General features: G+C 40.5%; 1 protein-coding gene across 2 annotated transcripts in view; it reads left to right on the forward strand.

Annotated features, from left to right (window-relative positions):
- The first annotated feature begins 258 nt into the window (after nt 1-258).
- LAMA4 (laminin subunit alpha 4) overlaps nt 259-19,137 on the forward strand; it is a 151,768-nt gene continuing 132,889 nt past the window's right edge. Inside the window, exons 1-2 of one of the 2 annotated variants that reach the window (XM_024115576.2) lie at nt 259-367; nt 484-830. In XM_024115576.2, the coding sequence (XP_023971344.1) occupies nt 636-830 (195 nt within the window). In that variant the 5' untranslated portion in view covers nt 259-367; nt 484-635. The other variant, XM_024115577.3, reaches the window with a different exon arrangement.

Below are 19,137 nucleotides of genomic sequence, written 5' to 3' on the forward strand. Positions count from 1 at the left end.
CATCCGGCACCTTGGCTAAATAAATAAGAGATGTGAGGAAGCAATCACAAAAGCTGAATATTCATCTGGGGCCCTTGGAGGGGCTCCAAACTGAGAGGGGAGGGGAGGCCGCCAGGAAAGCCCCGGCCACGGTGTCTGAAAGACCAGCTTGGAGGGGGAGGGCCTGGAAGTGAAGGTAAAAAGGGAGTGGTGAAAATGGATGTGGGAAGGAAGCCAGGACAGCGCAGCCCTCAATCCCGACTGCCAGGGACAGGAGGTGGCCGGCGCTCGCGGGGCTCGCCCCAAACGCATCCGCCTCTTGATGCTGAGCTTTAAGCTCCATCCATCTGTACATTCTTCAGCCAGAGCCTCTGGGGAGAGACAGAAAGTGAGAGAGAGAAACGGAGGGGGAAGACAAAAAGAGGAGAGAGAGAGAGAGAGAGAGAGAGAAGGGGGGTGGGGCAGGCTCTGGCTTACTCTCTCACTCTTCCTTTTTCTACTAAGTTGCTCCCTGGGCTGCCTTGAGTTCCCACATCTGGATACTGCAGACGCACAGAAGGTAAAATAAGCGAGGCACCGCTGCACCACAGGGGGGACCGGCGAGGACCAACAGTGGCCGAGCCCCTGGAAGAGCCCTGTCGGATGTCAGCGGAGAGATGGCTTTGAGCTCAGCCTGCTACGCAGTCCTGCCCCTGTGGCTCCTCTGGGGCGCCGCCTGCTCCCGCGCCGCGTCTGGGGACGACAGCGCTTTTCCTTTTGACATTGAAGGGAGCTCAGTGGTCGGCCAACTAGACCCGCCTGAGACCATCGAGGCCCGCGTGGCTCCCGGAGGCCTGCCGCCTGCTGCCAAGGTACAGTGCCCCTGCCATTGTCACCCTGCTGGGGTACCTGTGCCCCGTGTTGTGTGTGTCACACTTGTGTCCCCCTCTCTCCCCCACCTCTTTCCCTTCCCCACCCGCCTTATGAGTTTCACCCAGACAGGTCAGTTCAGAAACTTGAAATAAAGAGTTTTACTTTGTACGTTGGATTTGGACTTTGTGATTTGAGAGCTGAGGCTTTGGAACACATCCCTGTTCAAGCTGGTAAAAGGGCATGTGTCCTGCATACTCTGAGTTAGTAGGCTAGACTCTCAGCTGGGGCTGCAGTAGCACGTCTGTGACTTTCCGCCGCTTCTTATGTCCCAATAGAGTCATTTTTGTCAAGCCACACCACTTAACGTGTGTGCCCTGTCACTGGCTTCCTGCTCCTCTGTGATGTTAGGACAGTGGGAACAATACTGCAGGACTAATCTTTTTGTCACAAATTAAACAGAAGGTCCTCTGCAACAGGGGAGGGTGAAGAGTGGGTGAGGGCACTAAAGAAGCTGTTAGGAAACTGCAGAGCAGATACCTTAAATAGACACAAGCCATTATATTCCAGAAACAAGAAGTCATGATGAAAGTCAAGCCCCATCCCAAATGTAAAAATGATGGAGATATGCTACTGATGATATGATTATTCAAAGAGCTGCTGTTTGAATCCCTTGCAAAAGCGTTTATGTTAAAAGCATAACCAAAGTGTAGAAACTGGGTAAAGGTGGATGAATCCAGAGTAAGTGATTTAAGAACCCCCTGAGCCGAGACGGACAACTCGGCTTGTCCAGGGCGTGGGAGATGCTAAATAGGAGGAAAATGAAGTCACCTAAGTTCATGGGAAAGGAAACAGCAGTTGACCTAACAACACACACACACACACACACACACACGCACGCACATGCACACACACACACCCCCATAGCTATGATTACAGCAACTATAGAACCAAAGCAGTTATGTGGATTGATACATTTCTAATGCCATTGATGCATTTCTAGTGCCATTTCTAACAGCACTGAAGTCTGGATTATTGCTATTAGTCCTACTAATGGTTAGTATAACCATAGTTATTAATTAAACTACTGATAAGATAGTATGCATGAAGATGGTCCTTCTCCAGGAGTGAGCCCTACCCACACCCCAAAATGAGGGGAGGATGGGTAGGGCCAGAGCATACCAACTCCCATTGTGGTGTGAAATGTAATCCCCATGAGAAAGAAGGGCACGCCTTCTGGTCAACTTTGTACTCAGACATGGGGAGAAGCCAGACCGGGAGACACTCCACACAATGAGAAGGCTTCACTTCTCTACAGGCTTGGAATCAACCCCCAGGAAGCATTATCTCCACCTGTTGCTTTGAGTGGAAAGTTCCAGAATGAAACGCTTAAGAGTAGGATTGCCAGATAGAATACAGGACACCCAATTAAATTTGAATTTCAGATAAACAACAAATAGATTTTTGTTATGTCTCAAATATTTCATGGGATGTATTTATACTAAAATTTTTTTCACTGTTTATCTGAAATTCAGTTTATCTGGGCATCCTATCTTTTTACCTGCTAATTCTAAAAAGACAAGCACACATAACTTTTTCTAACTCTCATCTCACAAAAAGTAAGAAAATATTATTTGAATTTTTAGGGAACCTTAAATTTATTGCTGAAACCCTGAGCAATTGCTTATATACTCATATGTTCAGTGAAATAATATGAAGGCAGCACAGCAGAGGGTTTTAGCTTGCAGGCTTTGCAGTCTGATGGTCCCAAGTTCAAATTTCAGCTTGCCTGCTCCTTACCTTGGGCAAACTACAGATGTCCAACTTGCAGATAAAGAAACTGAGACTTAGATAAGTTATTGATGTCTACTTCATATTTCATACAGTTACTGTGATGAAATTAGATAAAATACATAGAGGACTTAACACAGTGACTAACATGTATAAATGCTTTATACATCCTACGTGTTGTCTTTATTATTATTATAAAGAATACATGGCTAGTTGGATTAAAAGAAACCCTTATTTGGGAATATTTCTCAGAACTTTATTTTTATGGTGCTATTTTACTTAATATTGCTTGTCTGTATCCTAACAATCTAAAAGAATGTCATGTAGTGTGTTAAATTTGTAATACTGTCGGAGACTAATAGGTTCAGAATGCCCGTTGAGGCTTCTGGTTTAGGGAAACAGAAAGAATCTATTAGTCATTCCGGAGGGTCATATGATGTAGAAAGGGTGGGATTGGGGTAATTATGTTCCCACTGCATAGTTTCACATAATGCCCTCCAGTCAGCCTGCAGTCCCACAGCAATCTCAACGCCCCACCATTCGGGTTTCCCATGCTTTTTATAGCCAGTAAGGAGACCTGAAAGCAAATACATTCTGGAGATTTAATAACATGGTACAACCACTCCACTGAATTGGTTCAGGAGGTTATATTTCATCTGTAGAGAAAAAGAGAACATGGACTCATACAAGACATTATTCGCGGGCGTTTGGAGAGGTGGATGGAAGGATATTCTAAAAATACATTCATTTTATTTGAATCGGATATATATATATATATATATATAAATAAATAAATGGTCATTCCTCAATTCTCCTTCAAAGGGAAGAAAGAAAACTAGTAAAGCAAGCATGGAGCAGTGGGAGGTGCTAGGCTGACGGCCTTCCTAAGGCTCTCCCACGCCCCTCCATAGCAGGACTGGCATCCTCTCCACCCTCAGCACAGACTAGGGCACACTGATGCAGTGTGGGGTAGGAGAACAAATACATTCAACATGCACTGAATAAAAGGATGGGAAGCATGGGCTGACCAAGAAGGAAGGTCCCTCCTTTCCTTCTAAAATAAGCACAAGCTCCTCCAGGATGCAGAGAATTTGAAAAGAGGAGCACCATGGGTAACTCTGTGGTAGTTGCTAGGATTTTCCTACTATTTGCTTTTTTACAAGCAGATAATTTACTGAGTCCATTATTTCTGAGTATATGGTGAGAACAATGATTCTCAGCAGGTGGGGGTGGGCAAAGGGGAAACTAGGTAGTGTCAAAAAGTGTATTTAGTATTCTAATATTCCACATTTAAGAAAAGAAAGTCTTAATTTTATTATACACATTATAGCAAATGAAACTAGGCAAAGTCTTCTTGGCCAATATGGAGATGCAGAAGAATGGGAGGGGATGCAGGGATGGAGATGGGAACAGTCCCCCAGGAGAGGGTATTAGAGTGTCCTTAGGAAGAGTGACATTCTTGTCTATCAAAAAGAAGCAGGAGTTAAACAAGGTCAAGAACACAGGTTAGAGGTTGATTAAAAGAAACCCTTAGTTGGGAGTATTTCTCAGTACTTTATTTTATGGTGCTATTTTACTTAATATTGCCATATCTCTGTTGTCTATATCCTTCATGGCTGGAAAGAAGCCACCCAGACACTCAGAGAGGAGTGGGGACTTTGCTGGAAGGGCAAAGCGGGAGGCGGTGGAAGGCGACAGTGCTGTTACTGCCTTTGGTAGATTATTGAGAAAATAAGGGAAATAATTGACAATACTGAGCAAACTTCCCTGAGAGGAGAAACCAGGAGTTTATCTCCTGATAACCTGACTGGATTTTGCAGTTGCTGTTCTTAGCTTCCCTCCAAGAAGATTCGTACCCCAGGAACCACAAATGTAACTCGCGCTAGACAAACTTGCTTGCTAAAAAAAAACACAAAGCAATATGAACTAGACTAATTTTGAGGGACTTTTCTTCTAGACTCCCTTCATGGTTGATCTGTGATCCCATGCTCCAACACACAGTTAGGTGCCCTGCCACTAAAGGATTGTAGTATGTTTATTAAAAGACAGCTCAGATCCCTTTCACTATCTGCTTTGCATTGCCTTATCTTGCTCCCTTACTTTGAGAAAGGCTTTGTAGAACAACATCAAGACTTCCAGTCACTGGCCTGGGCCATCACTCTATACCGCTGTTCAACAGAGCAGTTGGTAATTTAACACCCACACCCCACCCCCAGCCTGGCATGCAGTCATTATTTCACTCACTTAATACCATCCAAAGAGCAGGTTTGGAGACCTACCATGTACAGAGTAATAAAGCAGGCGCCAGGCGGGACAGAAAGAAGGCAGAGTCACATCCCTACCCTCAAGGAGTAAGCAATCTAAGACAGAAAAATATACACGTAGCCACTATATAAAGCAGAATGAATTTATGTTCTGTAAGAGCGGCTATCAGCGAAGTGCCATGGGGCTAATGTGGAGAAAGTATTACTCCTGGGCTAGGCCAGTAGGGCACAGCCACTTACTCACCAAACACCAAAAAAAGTTCCTGGGAAACATTATTTTAGAAGGACTGGAATACAGTTACGGTAATAATAATAATAGCGTGGCTTATCGATGACACTCATTGAGTATTTACCACGTGCCAGACACTAGTCTAAGCACTTTCCATGAGTTATTTCCTTTAACCCTCATAATAGTTCAGTGGGATTGGCATAGTTATTATCTCATTTTGCAAACGTGGAAACTGAGGCACAGAGCATTTGCCCAGGCAACCTGCCTGGTAAGTGGCCCAGCTAGGAAGGAGTTTATGAAAGTAATTCAACTGTGCAAGAATCTCTAGAAAAATGTGGTGAGGTAAATAGAACTATCTGTAGGAACAATTTTAGTCAAAGTTTGGGAATTTCTTAAAGTGAAGATACATAAAATACCATTCAAAGACCATTTATGCAGTGCTTGCTAGATAAGTAGCATAAATTACATGGCCTATCTTACATAATTTATTATAAAACCGCTGGAAAACAGAGAATTCTATTTGCTGTAGTTCCAGAGTTCTCAGATTTAACCAGAAGAAATGGTTTTTTTTTAATTGTGGTAAAATATACACAAAATTTATTATTTTAACCATTTTTAAGTGACATTAGGTAATTCACCATTCATCATCATCCATCGCCATCCATCACCATCACTACCATCCATCTCCAAAACTTTCATCTTCCCAAACTCAAATTCAATACATATTAAACAATAATTCCTGTTAGCCTTTTCCCCAGGCCCTGGCGACCACCATTCTACTCTCCGTTTCTATGAATCTGACTACTCTAGGTATCTCATATAAGTGGAATCTACAGTATTTGTCATTTTGTGCCTGGCTTATTGCACTTAACATAATGTGTTCAAGGTTCATCTATGTTGTACCATTTGTCCAAATTTCATTCCTTTTTAAGGCTGAATAATATTCCATTGTATGTATATATCACATTTTATTTATCCATTTGTCTGCTGATGGACATTGAGTTATTTCTACCTTTTGGCTGCCGTGAATAGTGCTGCTATGAACATTGGTCTACAATTATCCATTTGAGTCCCTGCTTTCAGTCCTTTTGAGTATACACCTAGAAGTGGAATTGCTGATCCTATGGAACAGAGACAGTTTTAAAACTCAGATTTTTATGGAGGCCGAGCAAAAAATAACTGGGCAGGGTAAGGAAAACATCCTGTGAGTGGTGGGGCCCAAGCAACAGCAGAGGAAGGGATGCCTCTTCCAGAGGGCACCCACCTCTCTGTGTTGCCAGGCCTTCTGTTTTTTTTTACAAGAAGACAGAATCTGGATTCTTAAGTGAAATTGCTGACTCAGTTTTTTTAATGCCCTGTGGGAAGCACATCTGAGGACTGTTTATTTGCCGTCTCTGCTTTACGACATTTGAAATTCACCTTTCGTCAAAGGCACAATGTGGGCATCTAGCCAGACAGATGTGCTATGAATCCAGCTCCCCTACTTTCTAGCTGTTTGACTTTAGGCAAATTAGTTCATTTTTCAGAGGCTCAGTCTGTTTGATTTTAAAATGAATACAAATGTATTTTCTTTGCAAGATATTTGTGAAATTTAAGTGAAATCGTGTGTATAAGCTGCCTAACTCAAAGTCTGCCCTCATTTTCTCTTCTCTCCCTCCCTCCTCACCCTTTTTCTTCCATTATCTGTTTTGATCTACCTGCGAGTTCAGATTTGTAGTATCAGTCTATTTTCATCTAAATTTTTACTTATTCTGTAAATTTGATTACTTTCAACTTTTGCTTACAAATTTGCTGATTATCCAACATTGGACAAGAAGGAGACTAGTTTAACTATTAAAATCATTGTATCCCTAATGGTTCTTTAAACATAACCTTTCCCCAGACATAGGATAATCTGAGCAGTTAAGAGAAATGAATGAGTTTTCTCAAATACCCAAAAAACTAAACAAAAAACCCAGCATATTTGCTACGACAAGGACTATAACCTTTTTTTTTTCCCTTTCACAATTAAATTCTAAAATCTGACTTGTCATAGATTCTTGAAGCATATAATGCCAAAAACACTCCTCTCCTTTAGGGTTTTTCCTTGCTCAAAGTAACCACATAAATATAATGATGGCCAGACATAGTTATGAGACATTTGATTAGTTAGAAACCATTAAAATCAGATTGCCAGTACATGTTTTGAGTTCCAAAACTTAGCATTTCCAAACAATTACTTTTGTGTTTTCTAAAGTAAATAATCTGCTACTTGACTGAGATATAGTGACCACATAGAAGAATATTTAAATATCTACTCCAGCATTTGCCAAAAAGCAGCATTCTTTTTTCAATTGCTTTTTTTTTGCTCCTAGTGTGGTAAAGTTAAATTCTGGGAAATGGTTTACTAAAGGGAAGTTTAACCACAGATGTTTGTAATTCCAACTTAAGTTTCCCATCAAAGTCTTAATGAAATTCAGCTGCCAAGCAGTCAGCTCTGAATCTGAGTCTTTTTATCATGAGAAACTTGGGGAAAACAGCATTCCAAGGCTGACTGGTAGTGGGAAACTGTCCGTATTCAAGCCCAAATCCTCTACATAAAGGAAAAAAAGAATACATGAAGAAACAAATTCTCTTTAAAAAAAAAAGGAGTGGGGGGTGGTCAAATGTCCTTTAAGTAACATGTTAATATGGCCCTCTTTTCACTTCCAGGAATTTCTTAGTTTGTGCGTTGTGTTTTGCTGGAGGCTAGAGATCTAGTGTTTACCTAAATGGAGTGAAGTATCAACGTTTATGACTCCATGAGAACCAATGAGTTGGAGAAATCCCATAACATTAACAGCTGCATTAGCCCAAGCCCTTTGGAGACTAGAGCAGTGATCCATGCTGCATACTACAGCTAAAAGGATGCTTGAGCACAGTGCAGATTCTGTATATTAATATTTATTTTGAAATTATGCCTTCCATTACATGGAGTGGCATGATTACTTTAAAGGGAATCGAGATGTCTAGAGATCAAAGATGTCTTCAGTAAAACTCACCTTGGACGTGACTGTTACATGTAATACTGTTGTCTGTTTACAAAGTGAACTGCAGCATGGCACACTGCACTGAGAAGCTCTGTAAAGCCAAATGTCGACCCAAAGGAATGCATAATATAGACACAAGCAGAAGGCAAGATAAATATCTAAAAAGCCTTGTACCGTGGGATGCCAGGGCTATAGAACCATCTAGAATCACTGCAAGAGCCAGAGCACAAATTCAGGGTTTAAAATCATGGCTGGCTGCTTCTTCCACACAGAATTACTCCACAGTGCCTTTCAAGGTTCACAGTGCGTATGTTTCCCTTTGATGATCAGTGATAAAATTTGACAAGCTAAGCGTGCCCTAAGTGTAACCTCTCTTCCTGCTGATATGCCATGAGTCCCTAGGAGCAGCAGAGCAGTTCTGTCATCTGTGATTCTGTTAATCCCCAGGTCACAGGTGAAGTGCTAAATGCCTGTTATTTGGAGACTGAACTGAGTCTGAATGCCTGGAGATGGGCCAGTGTTTCTTTATGGTGCATGAATAACTGCCTCATTCTATATTGTTCCCTTGGAATTGTTGTCTGTCGTGATCAATGCCAGCAGACACCCTGAAATTCTTCTCATCAGAGACAAGCCCTGAAGCCTCTACTGCAGCACAGAATTCAGCATAGAGGAGACGTGTTTGAATGCGAAGCCAGTGGGTGGTTATTATTGGATGTATAACTCTATTGGACCTTGCACTGGGAACCATAAAATCAAAGGGATCATAGGATGTTAGATCTAGAAAGAGAGTTTAGAGATTCAAACCCTCTCATTTTGTAGGTAAGGAAGCTGGGTCTCAGAGGGGTTGGGGTGCTTCACTCAAGGACACAAAGTTCATTAGCAGCAGTACCAGGAACTATGTCTTCTGACTTCCAGCCTTATTTTCTTTCAAATTATTTCAATCAACTGAATCATCCTTAGCTTTAGAACTGGGGATCATTAAGTAAAATATATATTTTTAAATAAAATATATATATGTATACACACAGATATATATATATATATATATATATATATATATATATATATACAGATATTTTTTAAGAGAAGAATTGGTTACTTCTAATATACTATCACTTTACTCTTCATTGTTTCTAGTTAACCTTAAGTTGAATTATCAGTAGGAGAGTCTCCCAGAATTGAGTGGAGTGGGAAAAGCACTGAACCGTGAGTCTGGAACTAACTATTCTTGTTCTTGGTCATGCCACTAACAGCCAGATTACCCTTACTGGTTAAAGGAACTTGGGTAAGTCCCTTCACCTCCTGGGACAGCTTGAAAAGAACAAAACAAAATCAAGGTTACTTCAAGCAACCAAGTTCTATAATTGGCTAATAAATAGATCAAATTGTAAACTACTTAAAGGGAAGCTGACCTAAGGAACAGAATCACTCAGAGTCACAGCTGCTGTCCTAGTTAGAACCCCAAGATTTAGTATCCAGAACCTGAGGGAAACACAGGGTCCTGATCTGGTTAAGAGGGTTGGGTGGGGATGGTTTAAGAGTCCTTTTTCCTGCTTCCTTCAGAGGCAGAGCTGAGGATGGTTTGCAGGACAGAGCACTGGCCCAGCCACGGACATAAGCCTTTCCAAGATGACACGCCCAGGAGGTTTCCCAGCCAGCATCCGGTGCAGACACCTAAGTGTGTCCAATAAATATTAATGGTCTCCCATGCCAGGGTTCCTGCTGCCATCTGCCCTCTCCAGACCCTTCAGGGTGACCCTAAGCATGAAGCTACACATGGAAAAACAAGAAAGATGACAATGGATGAGATAAGGGACATGGGGACTGTGTCCCTGAGTCTTCTAACACTTAAGTGACATGTGACAGAGGGTCCAGAGAGGAGAATGTCTTTTCACTCTGCACAAAAGGAAGGAAGAGCCAGTGAGGGATTATTAATTCATTAGAAACATCAACTGAAATCACTGCATTATAGTAGACACAATAATGCCACCAACTAAGCCTTCATGACAAGGTAAAGAGGAAGCTTAATTTGATAGCCTGCTCTAGATTGAGCAGAATGCAACATTTGGAAGCAAATATTTTAAAGGACCTTTCTGGAAGTCAGAATTGCCAGTGTGTGAGGGAGCCTGCCCTGGGGGTGTGATTGACTGTGGGGAGGAGGGGTCGAAATCGTGGAGACTCCAAATGTGGCCCAAGGACAGCGGCACCAGCAGCACATGGACCCGTACTGGGAATGCAGACTCCCAGGTCCCGCTCCGGAATCAGAATCTGCATTTTCACCAGATGCCCAGGTTGTTCACATGCACATTAAAGTATGAGAAGCACTAGTCTCTAAAATGCAGCTGGGCTTAGATTTTAATGGACTTCAGGAAATTGAGAATCCAGAAAAGGGAAGTGTTTTTGACATAATTATAGAGAGGCCTAAAAAATAAAACCAAATTATGGCTGCATGAGGCTAGTGAGAGAGCTCATAGGCCCACCGGGGTACTAGCCCCCAGCCTGGAAAGGTGCACTTTAGAATAAAAATCAAGCTTCAAAGAAAATTGCTGCTTCAAGGCATCTGGAGGAGCTGAGAAGGTAACATCACTTCCTGAAACCCTAGCCCACATGCAGCAGGTGTTCAGGAAGGGAATTTAAAGAAAGACATGAATAATAATAATATTTTTAATGTTTATTAAAATGCTTAGAGGATATCAAACAAACAGACAAAAAAGACAGACATGAAATGATAAGGAAGGTTTCCTACTCCCAGCACACACAGCCTAGAAACAGGACCACTGGAGATCTGTGTCCTTGAGGGGAAGGGAGCAGAGACGGGAAGAATTTACTTATGGAACCTTCTTGGAAACAGGGCGTTGCCAGACTCTTAGGAAATAGTGGGATTATAACGTCTCTCCTGCTAACAAGGGAGGCTTTCTAATTCAGGATAATGTGTCTTCGGGGAGTGAGGAGTGTGGTCTCTGGCCTAAACTAGAAAGATACTTGATAAGAGATATGGAAGAGCTAGTTCCCCGGAATGAGAATTGCCAAGGCTAGCCCTCAAAATGGAACCTCTCTAGAGGGATTGAGATTTGCAGGAAAGTGCTTTTGAGACAGGGTCTCGGCCTCCTCCTGCATCAGCAGAGTCATCTCCATTCTCCTGGCCCGTTCCAGGTCTCCTTGATGCAGCCACAGCCCTGAGAGGGCCCCCTGTTATTCTGTAACAGCCTTACAGGACAGCTGTCATCCTTTTGATTTTGATGCCTAACCACCTGCTTAGCACTAGCTGTGTCCTAGGCATTGTTTGAGATGCTCTATGTGTATTATTAATTTTGCTCATAACGTAATGAGGAAGGCACTGCTATTACCACTATTCTACACTTGAGGAAACTGAGTCATCTAGAAGTTGAGTAATTTACCCAACATCACAGTTTAGGGAATCTGGCTCCAAGCTCTTAATCTCTGTCCTGTAAATGACCCTCTAATGTCTGTTTCTAAATCTCAGAGTGTCTTACAATAGCTCAGCTAACAAGGGTCCCCAGTATCATCCAGGAATGCCAGAGTGGTCTTAGAAGCTGATGAGTCTATTTAAAGAACATTTAAATTAGTGGTATGTTTATACTTTGACTTGTTTTTCAAGTTATAGAGTAAACTCACTCTATCATCTCAATAACAATAGGAGGTTCTTCTTTAGGCATAATAGGAATAAAGATTGACATAATATCTGAATGTTAATGTATTTATGTATCTCAAAATATGCTAAGCATTAGTCATTTCAGTGGAATCCTGAGTTTACATTAGGGACCTACAACTTAAAAGAACCTGATAGAAGGCTAAAGAAAGAACTTGAACTGTAGTAAAAGCAGGATCTCAGGGGAAATGATTAGACAAAGTATGTCAATCATAGGAAAACTGAATGAAGTCTTAGAAACTATTTATCTTTAAAAATTTTTCTTTATAAAGGAAAATATGGAAAGAAATGGAGTTTGGCAACTGAAAGGATTCAAGTCAGACCTAAAAGACACATAAGCTGTTAACTTCTTTCCTAGAAATTTTCAAGCACTATATAAAACAACATGTCTGAAATAAGTGAGTTATTTATTCAGCTCACAGTGATTAAGAGCTGAGAGGAACCAAGCAAGGCATCAGTGATTCCGTCTGGAACAAACCCAGGTAGCCTCCACCCTGCTGGACCAGGAGGATAGCTCTGCTAGCAGCAGTCAGTTGTGGAGTCTCCTGTTAGCCCGGAAGAAAGGAAGGTGTTACAGTAGCGGTCCCCCAGATACTCACGCCCAAGAATCTCTACTGCTTCTCCTATACCTCTAGCCTCAGGTTTTGAAATGTTTTGCTTACTGTGTTAGTTTGTTAAGGCTGCCATAACGTTATACCACAGACTGGGAGATTTAAACAACAGAAATTTATTTTCTTACCTTTCTGGAGGCTAGAAGTCTGGAATCAAGGTGCCATCAGGCTTGGTTTCTGGTGAGAGCTCACTTCCTGGATTGTAGATGGCCACCTTCTCTCTGAGTCCTCACATGGCCTTTTTCCTGTGCACATGCAGGACAGAGAGAGAGAGAGAGAGAGAGAGAGAGAGAGAGAGAGAGAGAGAGATCTCATCCTCTTTTATAAAAACACCAGTTTATCAGATTAAGGCCTTACCCTTACGATCTCACTTAACCTTTACTAGCCCCTTGTAGGCCCTACCTCCAAATACACTCATATTAGGCCCAGAACTTCAACATATGAATTGGGATGGGGGAGGAGTGTTAACTGAGTTGGTAACACCTACCAAGTGAAGTGTGGTAAGCAGTAACTCTTTTTTTAATTAGGCAAAGTAATGTATAATAGCAAAAGAGAGCTTCTGGTAAAATAAGTAGTGTTATCACTGTGTATTAACCTCAGCCAAAAGCAAAAACAAACACAAAAATTTCATTAGCATTTCATTTTGATTGTACATTTTTATGAATGTGTCACAATTAATTTTTATTAGATATTTTGAAATATGGAGACTAGTACATTCAGCCCTATATTGCCACCTTGTATTCCTTAGGTGTCCAGGGACACTTGATTGATTAGCATTAATGTTTTTATTCTCTTATTTTAAAAAGGTACCTACTACCTCAGCAAGTTGCTTTGTATGATATAAACAGGAATAGAATCCAGTCAAAGAGATAAAACAAGTAAACATAGTGTAATACAACTAAATGTTATCAAAACTCTTAGAGGGTTTAGAAGGAATGTTCACTCCTGGTGGGAAGTTCACAAATGAATTCATGGAAGAGGTGACATTTGAGTTGAACCTTTAAGATTGAGGAAAGTGCAAGCTGAGGGGTTAGGATAAGTAAAGTCAAAAGACACAGGGTTCTTCTGGAAAGGGATATAGTCCTAGTTGGTGGTACTGGATAACAGGGAGCCACTGGAGATTTCAGGGCAGAAAGGATGCTCAATGAGAATTCTTCATCAACATAAATCTAGACATGGGCTATTGGATGGAGGACGCATTAGGCAGCAGAGAGCCTGGAATCAGGGTAACTTATATCATGTATTGGTAATTGTCCAGGAACAAGTAAGAAGGGTCTAGATTTAGATGGTGGCCATGGTCTGGAAAGGAGAAAACAGACGCTGGAGTCATTGCAGAGATTCTATCAGATGACTTGCCCTGTTTTGGAGAGCAAGGATGACAGAGAAGTCAGAGGTGCTGCTGCTGTTTGTAGAAATGTATTACATCATGGGAAAAAATCTTGGGTTCAAAGACCTTTGAACACAAGACCTACTAAATCAGTGGCTTTCAAGCTGAGGCTTCACGGAAATGCCTTGCCTCGGGTATAACTTGGGGTGAGGGAGGCTGAGCAGCAAGAAGTGGGGGCTCTTCTTCCTTCAACCAGTGCATCTTTTTAATCTGTTTTATAGATGAATTCTACATGAGATTTCCCTGGAAAAAAAGGAGTTCTCTGCCCTACAGTGTTTGAGAACCATGATGCTGGGGGCTTCCGAGTTGATATTCTAAATCATGACAGGTCTCCAAAATACTGCCCCAAATCTCATTCAAATCAGTGCTTCCTAGGCAGTTTCTCAGTGTTACACATACCTGCCTCTGGGCCAGTGCGTATTGCTGATTGCACAGAGCTGCTGGTGCTCTGAGCATCTCTGCTGCAGCTCCAAACACAAGCTAGAAATCACTGAACAATTGGTGCTCTCCTGAGAGATATTTTTATGCTTCCTGTTCCCTGTCTGAGGATATTTTTGGCCCTTTCCTAGGAAATTCCACTTTTGTCTCAGTTATTACCTGGGAGTGCTGAGGAAAAGGCAAAGGAGTTTGGGAAAGTTTTGGAGGGTGGTAGTGGGTTGAACAGATAACCGGTAACTTTCAGTCCTCATAGGAACAGTCAAATGTTTGTATGGTTCTTATTTTTCTAAAACAATGGTTTCATCATTATTAACATCATCTTATCCTAAACCTAAACAGTTACTCACCTGCACTCTGACCTAAAAAGACAGCTCTTAGTCTTACTTTCCCCTCCCTTAACACAGGATTACACCCATCTTTGGTCCTTCATCTCCAAAGGCCAAAATGCTTCCACTATGAGTGTTACGTCTATTAAAAGGGAGAAAATAAACATTTAAAACTGTATTTGATTTTTTTTATTTGAATGAAAAAAGTGACACCTTGAGCATTTCACAGTGTTATTAAGGCAAGTTGCCACTTATTTTATTTTGCTTTATGACATATATTCAGAACACTGAGAGAGAAATGATCTTCTGATAAATTAGGAAAGCTTCCTATATATCTCAACCCAAGTTTAAAGAGCACAGCTTTCAAAAAGCTCTTGACATTGGACAAACGTTATTTACAACTGAAAAATATTGGAATTTCCAATGACTACTAACTCAGTTGAAAAACAATGTTAATACTTTAAAGCTTCCATGAGGGGATAGGGGGATATATATATACATGTAGCTGATTCACTTTGTTATACAGCAGAAACTAACACAACAATGTAGAGCAATAAAGATGTTAAAAAAAAAGTAAATTTTAATTTTTAAAAAGTTAAATAAATAAATAAAAATAAAGCTTCCATGATTTACAAGGTATATTTGTACATATTTCCACCTTTATTCCTTTCAACTATATTACAAACCAGGCAGGCCACTGGTTATTAATCTAATTTATATAAACGTGGAGATGTTAAATACTCTGCCCAAAGTTTCATAGCATGGAACCAGTATGAAACAGCAGGCAGCTTTATAGAATTCTAGACTGTTAGGATGGGAAGAGCCTAGAAAGCATCATGCCATTAATATCATTGAAAGAGGACAAAACTGGAGCCAGAAGTTAAGTCACTTCCTCGAGGTCCCACAGCAAGTTTCTAGAACTGGAACCAGCCAAGTTTCCTGACTCTTAGAGCAGTCCTCTTGTCCTACTGAATCACAGCATGAATGCCATCACCAGAATAAATAATAGGGGTTAGGAACACCTGGTGATCTGTGTGTTGGGATATTAAACAAGTGGGATCAGACAAGAGCATATCCATGTTTACCTTCCTGTTATGACTTATGTCACCATCTGTGCCTTAGTCCTAAATAATTTAACTACTAAAATATTAATTCTCTTGGCCTTTTGGTCAGTATATTTATCCCAATTTTGAATTTAATTTATAACCACACTATTCATACCTCTTCTTTCATTTCAAGGATTTTTGCTTTGTCCCCATATGGCTATTGACCCCTTAAATTATGCTTTCAGCACCCATACTTAAAAAGAAAGCTTTCAAGTGCACTAAGATTTCAGAATTTCCCGTTAGAGTTTCCTGATGGTCATATAAAAATAAACAACACATCCTGGATCTTAAAAGGAAGAAAGAAAATAAGATCAATTTCAAAAATGAACAATGACACTTTTGTTTTAAAACAATTGAAGAACTAAGTTTAAAAATTCCCAGACCACATTATGTCTGCTTTTTCCCCGGCACAGTCATCATTCAGGTTTCCACATGACTGTAAGAAACTTCCCTATCATGTAGCAAAACAATTGTAACATGAGAAATTAATGAGGAAAATTAAATGTGTGCTGGCACCAAAGTGGTCTACTCTGGCAGTTGTACCACGTTGTGACTGCCCCAGCCTGCTTTAAAACAGTTCTGAGTTTCAGCATCTCCATTTTTATTTGTGGAGCTTTTTCACTGCTGATTTCAAAGTCAAGTCACCCTACTCTTCTAACAGCAAGTTTCTCAAAGGCAATCTACCAATTCCCAGCAGAACTGTAGTTAGTAAAATCCAGGGACTGTGCCAGGAATAGCATCTGTTTAGATGTGCCCCGAGTCTGATAGAGGATAAGAAATAAGCAAGATTTCAGGGGTTGGGGCAGCCCGCTGTGGTCAGCAAAATAAGAAGGTCTTTGGGAGGCAGAACAGTTCTAATCTGCTGCACACTCAGTGGTTCACTTTCAAAATGGCAGGCACCATCATCCCTTGTTCTCTCCCCTGGTCTTGGTGTGAGGAGGATGCTCAGTATGGTGAAAGTGATACCATATTTAAGGAAATATAAATACCTTTGTAAGATCAGAGTAATAATCTTTTGGGGGGAAGGATAATACTCTTTTTAACGTGCTTAAAATCTCTGTGCTTTTTTAAAGGGCTGGGCTCTTCCTACTCTCAAACAGTATTGGTGATTATTTTGGCAGGTGAAGCACATTTTCCCTGTGACCTGTGTTTTTGGACCTGCAATATATCAAAATGTTCAGTGGAAATAAGCATTTTGTTGTTTTCTTTTCTGCAGAATATCTTTTTATCTGCTCTTCCATTCAGTTGTTTTGAAAGCTAACAAGTGTTGGACCCTTGTTTTAATTTTAAGACATTATACCATCATCTCAGATTATCTAAACTGTTTTGATTTTCCTTTGATTACAATCTCTCTTTTTGTAATCTGCTAACATAAGTTCATCTAGAAAATGTGCTTTCTCCTCAAAGTCATGACTCAGCATGGATTTCCTTGGAACATAGTTCACATCGTCTAAGAAATTTACAAACTTTTTTTCTTTATATGCTATTCACTTTTTTTTAACATCTTTATTGAAGTATAATTGCTTTACAATGGGGTGTTACTTTCTGCTGTATAACAAAGTGAATCAGCTATACATATACATATATCCCCATATCTCCTCCCTCTTGCGTCTCCCTCCCACCCTCCCTATCCCACCCCTCTAGGTGGTCACAAAACACCAAACTGATCTCCCTGTGCTATGCGGCTGCTTCCCACTAGCTATCTGTTTTACATTTGGTAGTGTATATATGTCCATGCCACTCTCTCACTTTGTCACAGCTTACCCTTCCCCCTCCCCATATCCTCAAGTTCATGCTCTCCATTCTCTACATCTGCGTCTTTATTCCTGTCCTGCCCCTAGGTTCTTCAGAACCATATTTTTTTTTAGATTCCATACATATGTGTTAACATATGTATTTGTTTTTTTCTTTCTGACTTACTTCACTCTGTATGACAGACTCTAGGTCCATCCACCTCACTACAAATAACTCAATTTCGTTTCTTTTTATGGCTGACTAATATTCCATTGTATATATGTGCCACATCTTCTTTATCCATGTATCTGTCAATGGACATTTAGGTTGCTTCCATGTCCTGGCTACTATAAACAGAGCTGCAATGAACATTGTGGTACATGACTCTGAATTATGATTTTCTCAGGGTATATGCCCAGTAGTGGGATTGCTGGGTTGTATGGTAGTTCTATTTTTAGTTTTTTAAGGAACCTCCATACTGTTCTCCATAGTGGCTGTATCAATTTACATTCCCACCAACAGTGCAAGAGGGTTCCCTTTTCTCCACACCCTCTCCAGCGTTTATTGTTTACAGATTTTTTTGAGGATCGCCATTCTGACTGGTGTGAGGTGATACCTCTTTATAGTTTTGATTTGCATTTCTCTAATGATTAGTGATATTGAGCATCCTTTCATGTGTTTGTTGGTAATGTGTATATCTTCTTTGGAGAAATGTCTATTTAGGTCTTCTGCCCATTTTTCGATTGGGTTGTTTTTTTTTTGATATTGAGCTGCATGAGCTGCTTGTAAATTTTGGAGATTAATCCTTTGTCAGTTGCTTCATTTGCAAACATTTTCTCCTATTCTGAGGGTTGTCTTCTCATCTTGTTTATGGTTTCCTTTGCTATGCAAAAGCTTTTAAGTTTCCTTAGCTTTTAAGTTTCATTAGGTCCCATTTGTTTATTTTTGTTTTTATTTTCATTTCTCTAGGAGGTGTGTCAAAAAGGATCTTGCTGTGATTGACATCATAGAGTGTTCTGCCTATGTTTTCCTCTAAGAGTTTGATAGTGTCTGGCCTTACATTTAGGTCTTTAATCCATTTTGAGTTTATTTTTGTGTATGGTGTTAGGGAGTGTTCTAATTTCATTCTTTTACATGTACCTGTCCAGTTTTCCCAGCACCACTTGTTGAATAGGCTGTCTTTTCTCAATTGTATATCTTGCCTCCTGTATCAAAGCTAAGGTGACCACATGTGCGTGGCTTTACCTCTGGGCTTTCTATCCTGTTCCATTGATCTATATTTCTGTTTTTGTGCCAGTACCATACTGTCTTGATTACTATAGCTTTGTAGTATAGTCTGAAGTCCAAAAGCCTGATTCCTCCAGCTCCGTTTTTCTTTCTCAATATTGCTTTGGCTATTCCGGTGTCTTTTGTGTTTCCAAACAAATTGTGAAGTTTTTTGTTCTAGTTCTGTGAAAAATGCCAGTGGTAGTTTGATAGGGATTGCATTGAATCTGTAGATTGCTTTGGGCAGTTTAGTTATTTTCACAGTATTGATTCTTCCACTCCAAGAACATGGTATATCTCTCCATCTGTTGGTATCATCTTTAATTTCTTTCAACAGTGTCTTATAGTTTTCTGCCACAGGTCTTTTGTCTCCCTAGGTAGGTTTATGCCTAGGTATTTTATTCTTTTTGTTGCGGTGGTAAATGGGAGTGTTTCCTTAATTTCTCTTTCAGATTTTTCATCATTAGTGTATAGGAATG

Source organism: Physeter macrocephalus, chromosome 10, assembly GCF_002837175.3.
Source record: "Physeter macrocephalus isolate SW-GA chromosome 10, ASM283717v5, whole genome shotgun sequence".
NCBI classification, from domain to species: domain Eukaryota; kingdom Metazoa; phylum Chordata; class Mammalia; order Artiodactyla; family Physeteridae; genus Physeter; species Physeter macrocephalus.